Below are 11,004 nucleotides of genomic sequence, written 5' to 3'. Positions count from 1 at the left end.
AAAAATAATTTTATGTTTAGATATTTTATTATAAAAAAAATTATATATTAATTATGTTTGAGTATAATTATATAAACGTATTTTTTTATTTATTTATTACGTAAAAAATATTTTTTTTTTTAAAAATTATTCTAAAAGACTATTAAAAAGATTTAATTATAAAAAAAAAATTTAATATTAAAATTATTAAGAATGATCAATTTTTTTATAATATTTAAGAAAAAGAACCAAATTTTTTTATAAGAAGATAAATATATCTTTAATTATTTTTTTATTTATTTTTTGTAATTTTTATGTTGATAAATTTTATTTTTCTTAAAATTTCAATAATTTTAATTATTTATTTTTTTATTTTATTTTTTTGTGATCTTTACCCAACGAGAAAAAAATAAAAAATCAAAAAAATAAATAAATAAATAATAAAAATTACTAAAATTTTAGAAAAAACAAAATTTTTTAATATACATTATAAAAAATAATTAAAGATATATTTGTCTCTTTATAAAAAGATTTTGTTCTTCTTTTTAAATATTATAAAAAGATTTGGTCCTTCTTAATAAGTTTAATATTAAAAGTCCTTCTTAATAATTAAATCTTCCTAACGGTTCTTTATAATAATTTTCTCTTTTTTAAAAAAAAAATCTTTAAGAAAAATGTAAATAGTAGCTTTTTAAAATAAGATATTTTTTATTTTTCAAATATTTTTATTTTTATTATTAAAAATTTACCAAACATGCTAAAAATTAAAAAAAAATCTTTTTCATTAAAAAAAAAAAACTATTGATTTAATGGCGCACAAACAAGCACATAATAAAAGGTCAATCCATCTAACTTTTATGTTATTATCTCATTGAGCTGAAAATTGATGGGTTGGGTGCACATATAAATGATTAACTGAATTAACTGGCATTTGACTCTATTTCTTCCTGAATGTTCTGTTTGTGTATCATGTCATGTCCATGCAATTTGATTATTGAGAATGAGTTCTACCAACCAATTTGGCCCTAGAGAGTGTTTCAAATTTACACTTCTCACTAGAATGTGTTCAGTTCTTGAGAAGTCTTTTGGTTTGTTTCCCATTTCTAGCATCATGCCAGCAAAATGTATCCAGAATTGTTACTTTACAAGAAATTAGTAAAAGAGATTTAATTGCAAATCTTTTGAACTTTAAACACGTCTCTTATGATAAAGGATAGTTGTTATTACATTGTTGCTGTTATGAAAAGCATAGTGAAAAATGTGCTGTGGTTGATGACAGTGTTGCCAATAGATTCAAGTGTGCTAAGATGAGAGGAGATTAGTTGTCGTGACTGATGCATTGTAGTACACTTTTTACAGCTGATTTATCTTTTTAAGTTGGCAAAGAATTAGGGAAATGCTATTAATGCTTCTAAGATAGTAATCCATTTGAATTGCAGGTGATGAAAATGGTTCTTCTATTAATTTGGATAGCTTGAGGGCTAATTGGAATCCATCTCAAGACAAATATTTTCTTGAGCTTTTGCCATTCAGTTGCTGATGGGAGATGTTTTGATGTAGGCATTGAAAATGAAGGTAGAAGCATTCATCAGTAAATATTATTGTATGGTTGAAAGAAAATTTCTTTTAACTTTATTCACCGAATTGAATAATTTATGAAGAGTAGCTCATATTTTGTCTTAGAAATTGCCTCAAAAGAATTGGATGATCAAGCCACTACTGACAAGAGAGTAGCTCATATTAAGTTTGTTTTGAGATACGAAAACAGAGACTGAGAGACTGAGACTCAGTATTATATTTGTTAGTTCAGAAATTGGTACTAAAATTTTTGTCTCTGTCCCTAAAATTTTAGTATTTCAGTACCTTCAAAAAGTAAGGACACAGGGGACTAAAATTTTTAGAGATGGAGACTAAAACTTTAATAATATTTTATACCTAAAATATCCTCATTTCAATTAATTAATTCCAATTTTACCCTTTGTACAAATTAAATTAGAGTTTCATTCTTATTTCAATTTCTATCTCTCACTTTGTACCAAATAGAATACTGAGATTTATTTCAATCTCTGTCTCTTAGTCTCTGTTAGTCTTGGTCTTTCCGTCTCTGTCTCTCCACCAAACGCTATCATATAAAACTAAAAGCATGCCTTTCTATTCTAGTATGTGCATATTATCTCACAATGAAGATACTCAGCATTGCAAACTGAATTCTGGAGAGGAATCTTGTTGCAGTAATGTTACTTAGATTATTTCTTTATCAATAATAGGTTTACCATGTTTATCATTGTAATTATTTTTTTAGTGAGAGTACATAAAAAGTAATTACAATGGTAAACCTGGTGAACCTATTATTGATAAAGAAATAATCTAGGTAACAAGTAAGATAGCACTCTTTTATCAATTCCTTCGGAGACGACCTGGGATTCATACTCCTAGTATTTTTATTCTAAATTTGTGACAACATTTCTAAATTGATAAGCAAATTTTTGCTGGTTAAGAACTGTACTTGCAACGTATTTCTTACATTAATTTCTTAATCGGCTAATTTTCGCCACGTCAAGAAGCTTTTTGGGAGAAAGAAATTTAAGTTGGCTTCCGAATGTTCTATCAATCAAGAAATACTTCATTTGTCAATAACAATTGCGATGCTATTATAGGCCTACAAAAAATAATGTAAATAATCAAATTCAATTGTAAACAAACAAATTAGTACAAACATAGAAGAGCACTTTGGTTGTTTGCCCACCTGAAAATTTAAAACAAGCATTGCTAGGTATAATTGATGTGATATAATGTAATCCAAAGAATAAGCAATAGCATGGTTCAACCATATCCTGAATTTATATTTGGCGCTTCATTGAATAGTTGTCAAAAATACATTTCGTTTGGCGCTTCACTGAATAGTCTAAGCAATATGTTATTAACATCTTCTATGCAAAAGTAAAACAAGGATTATAATTATGATGAAAATATGTTTTGCTTTCTTGTTGAATGATAAAATTCATATTCTGGAAATAACGGTAGATGCTTCACAGGCCAAGTGAAAGTCATAAAATGATACTTAGAAATGCTTACTATCTTATGCCATTGTCACCTAAAGAGAACAGTTTTGAATAGTTCATCATCAGAAACATTTGCTCATAGATACTTAACTTGGCAAGCATTCTGTATTCAGTATTCACATAAATCATTTTATGTTTTGGCAAGGATAGAGATATTGAGTTAGGTACAAGTTATACTTGCATAGAGTTTCAAATTTACTATGGAATCCTACAAGAATAAGAGCATCTAAATTTACATAATTTTCATAGAAAGGACAATAAAATAAAATAAAAAGAAAACCTTAAAGGAGTAGTTCGCAGGGGCAGAGATGAGGGAGAAGGACCAAGATTGGAGATAATGGTGACGAAGAGGAACATAGTGGCGATGTCGAAACTCAACGCAGAGGGGGCTAGATATGTGGCGACTGCAGCAGAATTGTGGTGTCGCGGCCCTGGCAATAGAAGCAACGACAATCTTCTGAAATCCTAGATGAGCAAGAGTGACAGCGGCACAGGGACAGAGGTAAAGCACAACAACACAGAGGACCTAAAAGTGTGGTGCGATGGCAGTAGAAACTAGTAAGAGACAAAAACACTAACTGTCTCATCTCTTTGAAATTATGATTAAAAGGAGGGGGGAATATGTTAAAATAAAAGGCAGAGAGACAAATTTTTAATTACCAAAATTTTCTAAAACAAAAATGCGGGGTTCAAATTATAAATATTTTTACGATTGTTAATGTTACTTCCACGTAAAAAAAAAGAAGTAACGAATTTGTTGCCTTTTAAAATAAAGAGTAAAGTATATTTTTTGTTTTTAAAATTTATTAAAAGTTTTAAAAAAAATTTAAGCTTTATATTGTTTTAATTTTATTTTAAAAGTTTTTGAATTGCATTAAATATATTTTTTTATAGCTAATTTTTAAAAAATTTAGCATTAATTTAACAATAATTTTATGAGAATAACTTTTAATATAAGCAAATCAGATATAATTGTCATGCATTGTTATTGAATTAATTCTAAACATTTTAAAAATTTAGCTGTTAAAATATATTTATTTTATTTGATTAACAACTATATTATTTTTTTGGGTTTAACCATTCCCAATTTTCTTTATCGAACCGGATTGGTTTGTAATTATACAAATTAATGGGCTTAACTTAGGAGAATTATTTTTTCTGTACGGATCCATTTTCATCCATGTATTTGGAATATTCTTATCAGGTCTTTCATAAAATAATTTTTTATGCTTTTTTCGGTGACTAATTGCGTCACTCGCGCACTCAACCGTTCTCTCTCTCCAATAAGACCGTCATGCCACTGCCGTCTGTGCCGCTGCTTGAACCTGGTAGGTTGTCTCCGATTTGAAATGATTGAAACAAACTAATTCATATTTATTTATTCTTCTAGTGACGTGAACATATGCTGGTGTGTGGTTTTAACTTCCAATTTCGCCATTCCATTCATCAATATTTCGGAGCTTGTAATGAATTCAGATTAGTTGACAATTTTATGACTTCGGAATGCTTCAAAATTTGGAAATAAATTTTGATGTTACAGAGTTAATCTTTGAGTTTGTTTTTGTTTTTGCATCTGTTATGGGTCTGGATAATCCCTTATTTGGTTTATGACGAAAATATGTAATACTTAACAGTTGAAGACAAAGTAGCCATGATTTTCTGTTTCTCATTTAATGTAGAAGTCATTGATTTGTTGATATATATGTAGAAGTATAAAAGGCTTTTTTTTTTTTTTTTTTTTTTTTTTTTTTTTTTTTTTTTTTTTTTTATAGCAGAATCATCTATGGAGCCAGAATCATCAACTCCTCCCTCTTCACTTTGGGATCAAATTTTCGAATTCACAGCTAAGGCTAGAGATGCATACAAAAGAAGGCCAATCCCCTATTGGATTCTTCTCATTCTTGGAATCATAGCAATGCTCGTGGCATTTCCTGCTTCCAGCATCCTGTCTCGCGTTTATTATGATAATGGCGGCCAAAGCAAGTGGATCATATCTTGGGTGTCTGTGGCTGGATGGCCTCTAACCGCTCTGATATTGTTTCCTACGTACTTTGTTCAGAGAATCTCTCCAACGCCGCTGAGTTTAAAACTCGCTCTATCTTATATTTTTTTGGGTTTTCTAAGTGCTGCTGACAACCTTATGTATGCTTACGCCTATGCATACCTCCCTGCATCTACTGCTTCACTGGTGGCATCATCTTCCCTTGTTTTTTCTGCGCTCTTCGGTTACCTTCTTGTCAAGAACCAAATCAATGCTTCGATAATAAATTCTATTGTTGTCATAACTGCTGGATTGACCATTATCGCATTGGATTCTAGCTCAGATAGATATCCTGGCATCAGTGACAGCCAGTACATCATGGGATACGTGTGGGACATATTAGGGTCTGCTCTTCATGGGCTTATTTTTGCCCTCTCGGAGTTGGTCTTTGTGAAGTTAGTCGGAAGAAGGTCCTTCATTGTTGTTCTGGAACAACAAGTTATGGTATCTCTTTTTGCATTTGCGTTCACCACTGTAGGGGTTCTTCTGAGCCGTGATTTTCAAGGAATGGCATCTGAAGCTAACAATTTCAAAGGCGGTCGAGCAGCTTATTACCTTGTAATCATTTGGGGTGCAATCACATTTCAGTTGGGGGTCTTAGGAGCCACCGCCGTTGTTTTCTTGGCTTCGACTGTGCTAGCAGGTGTGCTTAATGCGGTCAGAACTCCGATAACAAGCATTGCTGCAGTGATATTGCTTCATGACCCAATGAGTGGTTTCAAGATCCTCTCACTGTTGATTACCGTATGGGGATTTGGCTCATTTATTTATGGCAGTTCTATGGGTGAAAAATCATCTTAAGAAAGCAGGTGTAGAATGTCGGGAGTGGATCCTCTCCAGTGAAGAAAAATTGGATGGTGTCAATTGTGATCTCTCACCCTTCATTGCTCTCTCTCTCATATTAATTTTTTCTCACTTATAAAGTTAATGGTGAGAGATCATACTTCATTTCCTCAAGTGTTAAAAAAACTGGAGAGGATCCATTTTCGTAGAATGTGGAGTCCAGTAACCTAGTCCACTTTCTAGTTGAATGATGAATATACCTCTGTCGGAAGGGCTGCATTAAATGTTGTATGTTTATAGGAGTATAAGACTCAATTTCTTATTGACTAGTATGTTTTATATGCAGGCCTCAATTATTCGTGTGTAATATAGGCTCATTTTTTTAAAAATATGGAGAGTATGTTGGTGTTTTGAATAGAATTCCACCAGATACCGAACCACCCCCTTTTGCAGATGACATAGCATTGCATGTTGGCAGAGAAAAGAATTCTACCAGAAAATCTCAGCCTCTTCCTGATGCAGTTAAAGAACCTTTGCATTTAGGCGAAGGAAGAAAGGTTTCCGGTCACCAAAAGAGGCTCCAACTTGATATGTCCTCGAATGAATATAAGAAGGCGAGAAACGATGGCGAGGGTATGGTGGCAGCTCTGACATGGCAGTTGTGGTTACCTCCCTAACAAAGAAAACAAAGATAGAAGATACCTTTTCTATAGATAAGGCTATTAAGGTGCTTCAGGATATACCAGGCATGGATGAAGATCTAATACTAGATGCATGTGAATTTTTGGAAGATGAAAGAAGAGCAAGGATGTTTATGGCATTGGATGAAAATTTGAGAAAGAAATGGTTACTGAGAAAGCTTCGTTCATAAACTTTAAGTTAGTTTCATGCAAAGCATGCCATAGCTTTGAAAGTTCACATCAACCCTCAACAAATCTGCAATTAAAGGAATTATCTTTTGTTTATCTTTGTATATTAATCAAGTAGAGATTAAATTTAAAACCATAGCTGTCTTATCTAACCAAAGCATTCTTGGAAGTTCAATGTAATGAAAAGACAAAGTCAGAGTTACAAAACATTCAGCACTGAAAATCAAACTAGATTCTAGTTTGCTACATCACTTCTGAACCTATGAACCTCAACTCCTAAGTAATCAACTGGACCTATAACTAGATATCTGATGGTGATTGGTTAGAGTTGTGCTTGCAATCTTTTGAGCCACTGATTCCAGAAGGTTGTGAGGTGGCCCTTCAATAACTTCCTTTACTATTCTGCATTCATCAATACTTCACAAATTAACATAGTATTTTGATGCACTGATGTTGTAAAACGTTATACACAGTCGTTTAATCACGTGTTATTTTAGATGATTATTCACACGGTCAACGTAAAAAATAGTTATTTTTGCTGACATGACCTTACACATTGGATGCACATGTAAAACCGCTTTATACCGGCAAAGTACGTCAAAACTAAATTCATTTTCAGAATGAAATCATAAATAGCTCATTTTATAAAACTAACGTCTTATTCAACCCTAAGAAAATTATTAGAATGCAGTATGCTGATACTTTGGAAACATAAACAAGACATAGCACTTCATTTTATTTAATAATTAACATGATAACTGGATTTAGCTATTCTTGTTTTGATTTTAACTATGAAAAGATTGAGTGTTAATTATCACTCACCGGTATATATCTGTGTAGCTAACTGAATCTGACAAGTTATCAGATTTACCAGCAGCTCTAAGATCAATCCAAGCATCTATATCTACCAAGAATTTCTGACCAAGTGTTCTTTCTTCTGGATTCACACCATGAAAACCATGGAACATTAATCCCCTCAGAATGAGTTTGTCACCCCTCATAAGTGATTCAGTTTCCATTGTTGTTGCTGCTATCATCATAGGGGAACACTAACACTGAATTAAACAACAATAATATAATAATAATCCTAGTTCCTCAATGCAATGTTGCAAAATTATATAATAATCGTAAATTCTTATTAGAGTTGAGATTGAATCCAGTCAAATTTAAATGGTGATAATCCTTTTGTATGTTTCCCATGCTATCAATATATCTCTTTAACAGTTGCAAAACCAAATTTAAACTCAAGAAATTGGTTAATCTATTACAAACGCAGAATTCACATGTGTGTGTTTGGTTACATGATTAAGAGACAAGCATTTAGAGATAGTTAGTTACCTTGGAGAAGCAGAGGAAACAACCTTGTTCATTTGTTTGCTTCGTAATATGAAAGGAGAGAAAAGAAAAGAGACATTTTTATTGTGGTGGAACCATGGTGGATAAATAGCATATTTTTTTACATTGATTCTTTTAACTTTTTTTTCTCTTTATTTATTTATTATTAATTTGTAGTTGTTGAAATGAAGATGATTCAAATCCTACCAAATACCAATTACCAATAACTCGAGTTAAATGATCAAGTTAATTAGGGAAGAAGTCTTAGGACGTATGAAGAACACTTACATGGACATGGAAAACGGCACGACACATGACACACTCACACAAATTTTATAATGTTATAAGACATAGAAACACCACATATATATATATATATAATATAAAGTATTTTTTAGATAAATTATAATGATATTTTAATTTTTTATTGATATTAAATATAAAATAATTTTTAATTTTTTTAATATTTTTTTAATTATATAAAATATTTAAAATATTTTTATTTTAATAAATAATAATGAGAAATGCTATTTGTACACCAAAATCAGCCACTAATGTATTTGTGTATAAATACATGTGTAGTTTAATTTATTTTCAATATATATTTATATTCCAATATGTATTTTATACTGGTGGCTGACTTTGGTGGCTAATTTTGGTGTACACGTAGCATAACCTAATAATAATATATATTTATAAACTCATTTCAATAATACGTATTAAGAATAAGGCTGTATACGCGGACACGTTAGTATTTAGAGAAGAATTTTTTTTATTTTTTTAAGACACGGTTGAACACAGCAGATACACGTGTCGAACGAGTGTCGTATCCGAAATATGTCCAACACGTAAACATAACACAGTAAAGTATTCGTGTTTCATAATTTAGGACAAAGGTTTTGGATTCGAGTATTAAAAAAATGAATAATATATATATTTTTTTACGTTATGTACTTTCTTAATTTTTTTCAAGTGAAAGAAAATAAAAATGTTATGTGCAAAAAAAAATAACTATAAAATTAGTCACTGTATATTTATATACATGTGTTATTTAATTCACCCTTAAAATATTTTTTATATTTTAACATGTATTTTTATAGTTGATTCACTTGATTGATTTGGTATGTACACTTAGTATGAACAAAAAAAAAGGGAGTGATAATGCTAGAATTTTTTGTTTAAGAATAAATGACCATTTGTACTCATGAGAGATGAAAACGCTGACATTTGTACCCATGATAGCCTGAAACTAAAGTTATACCCATGATAGATGCCCTCCGTGTGACAAAAGTGCCCTGACTTGGATCTGAGCTTGGTTCGTAGGAATCCGATCCTACGTGGCACTCTAAACCCCAAACCCTTTAAATATAATCTAATTTTAATTTATAATTTTATTCCCCATCTTCTCTTCCCCAATTCCAAACTCTGAAACCCTACCACCGCTCTCGTTCCTTGCTACCACCATAGCCATCAACATCATCGACCCACCGTTTTCCCTTCTCGACGTTTCTGCCTCTTCCTCAACAGCCACTTTCTCCTCTCATCGTCAACATCAACAACCTCATCCTTATTAAGATTTTTTGAATCTTCCAAATTCCCAAAATTTTTCATCATTTCTCACTTCTCACTGGCGCCACTCACCAAGGGCGTAACCTTCCTCTGATCACATTTCTGTAGGCGCTGGAAGCACTGGTTCGTCTGAGACAAAAACGCTGTCATCGTGGTAGTCGTTGTCGTTACCATTTTCTGCTACATGCACCAGTTCGAAGGGAGACTGGGAGTAGCTTCGATCTAGATCGCTGAACCCGAAGATGTCTGGTGAAGCAGACGGAGAAGTGTGATCAACGATGGGGACATTGCCGCCGGAGAAGTTGGAGTAGCCGCCATATCCAGAGAAATTGTCTTCGTCGGCGTGGTTTTGGTGGTGATCGGAGTCGACGCTGTAGGTATCAAAGGCAGACATGTCTTCTGTCTCTATGTTGTTTTTGTTCTCTCTCTCTCTCTTCTGTACAAAAAAGGGTGCTTCATTTGCTTAGCTTAATTGAATAATTGTATTCAGAGAAAGAGAGAGATGCTGTTAAAAATTAGAACATTTATTTGAGAAATAAATATTACCAACACGTTCATACCTGTGTTCCTCAATCGCGTGTCCTTTTCTCCTTCACTTTGATTTTTTTTTGTTACTGATTTGTGGAGTGGCTGATTTTTTTCAAAGTTTGAATTTTTTTTCCATAATTGATGAAGAGGAGAATGAATCTGGGGAAGAGATAGATGAAGACGAGGGGGACGATGATGATGTTGTTTTCCTTGAGAATTCTTACTACCTGCACAGTTACTTGGCTGGCTTGGTTGACCGGTATGAAAAGATGGTTGAGAAGTACCATCCCGGATTTGGAGTGCGGAAGAGGAAGGGGAGGTTGAGAAGGTGACGATGAAGGAAGAGTGGTTGGAAAGCATGAGAGTGAGGAGGGTGTCCTTGATGGGATCAGAGGTGGTGGGGAGGGAGAAAAGGATGGCTTTGTCGGCGTGAAGGGCGGAGTGGATGGTGAGGGAGTGAGTGTTGAGGAAGAAGGGGCCAGAGTGGGGTTTGGAGAGAGAGAGTGTGTGTGTGAGTAAGAGAGAGAGGGGTTGAAGATAGGGGAGGGAGTGCCACGTAGGATCGGATTCCTATGAACCAAGCTCAGATCCAAGTCAGGGCACTTTTGTCACACGAAGGGCATCTATCATGGGTATAAGTTTAGTTTCAGGCTATCATGGGTACAAATGTCAGCGTTTTCATTTCTCATGGGTACAAATGGTCATTTATTCTTTTGTTTAAAATAATAAAATCCCTTTCATGCGCCTCACAAGTCTTAAATCAACATTCTCAGATGTTCATTCAATTCAAAACAGATCTGCTAAAGAAAAATGGAAATGTATAAAGGTAGAATAACTA

General features: G+C 32.8%; 2 protein-coding genes across 5 annotated transcripts; one reads left to right on the top strand and one right to left on the bottom strand.

The window, feature by feature from the left end:
* The first annotated feature begins 4,228 nt into the window (after positions 1-4,228).
* LOC107638442 (putative purine permease 5) lies at positions 4,229-6,218 on the top strand. Of its 2 annotated transcripts, none has more exons than XM_016341707.3 (2): positions 4,229-4,369; positions 4,817-6,218. In XM_016341707.3, the coding sequence occupies exons 1-2, from the start codon at positions 4,336-4,338 to the stop codon at positions 5,881-5,883; spliced, it is 1,101 nt and encodes a 366-aa protein (XP_016197193.1). In that variant the 5' UTR covers positions 4,229-4,335; the 3' UTR covers positions 5,884-6,218. The 2 variants fall into 2 exon arrangements, with proteins under 2 accessions (XP_016197193.1, XP_016197192.1); XM_016341706.3 differs by having other exon boundaries at positions 4,243-4,369; positions 4,814-6,218.
* A 676-nt stretch (positions 6,219-6,894) lies between these two features.
* Positions 6,895-8,127, bottom strand: LOC107638443 (dihydroneopterin aldolase 1-like). 3 transcript variants are annotated; one of them, XM_016341710.3, is made up of 3 exons: positions 8,073-8,127; positions 7,557-7,764; positions 6,895-7,136 (listed from the first exon to the last, which is right to left on the bottom strand). In XM_016341710.3, the coding sequence occupies exons 2-3, from the start codon at positions 7,751-7,753 to the stop codon at positions 7,019-7,021; spliced, it is 315 nt and encodes a 104-aa protein (XP_016197196.1). In that variant the 5' UTR covers positions 7,754-7,764; positions 8,073-8,127; the 3' UTR covers positions 6,895-7,018. The 3 variants fall into 3 exon arrangements, with proteins under 3 accessions (XP_016197196.1, XP_016197195.1, XP_088339861.1); XM_016341709.3 differs by having other exon boundaries at positions 7,557-7,761; XM_088483735.1 differs by lacking the exon at positions 8,073-8,127 and having other exon boundaries at positions 7,557-7,774.
* Positions 8,128-11,004: the final 2,877 nt, after the last annotated feature.

The sequence above is a fragment of the Arachis ipaensis genome, chromosome B4, assembly GCF_059453495.1.
Source record: "Arachis ipaensis isolate K30076 ecotype BB chromosome B4, ASM5945349v1, whole genome shotgun sequence".
Classification (NCBI taxonomy): domain Eukaryota; kingdom Viridiplantae; phylum Streptophyta; class Magnoliopsida; order Fabales; family Fabaceae; genus Arachis; species Arachis ipaensis.
This window is presented reverse-complemented; position numbering and strand designations above follow the sequence as displayed.

What these genes read in the sequence shown, in the direction of transcription:
- LOC107638443 (XM_088483735.1), bottom strand. Translation starts at nt 7,774, where the DNA reads ATGATGATAGCAGCAACAACAATGGAAACTGAATCACTTATGAGGGGT. An exon ending in AGCTACACAGATATATACCG is followed by an intron (nt 7,137 to 7,556) that starts GTGAGTGATAAT and finishes TGATGAATGCAG; the next exon opens with AATAGTAAAGGAAGTTATTG.
- LOC107638442 (XM_016341706.3), top strand. Translation starts at nt 4,336, where the DNA reads ATGCCACTGCCGTCTGTGCCGCTGCTTGAACCTG. An exon ending in TGTGCCGCTGCTTGAACCTG is followed by an intron (nt 4,370 to 4,813) that starts GTAGGTTGTCTC and finishes TTTTTTTTATAG; the next exon opens with CAGAATCATCTATGGAGCCA.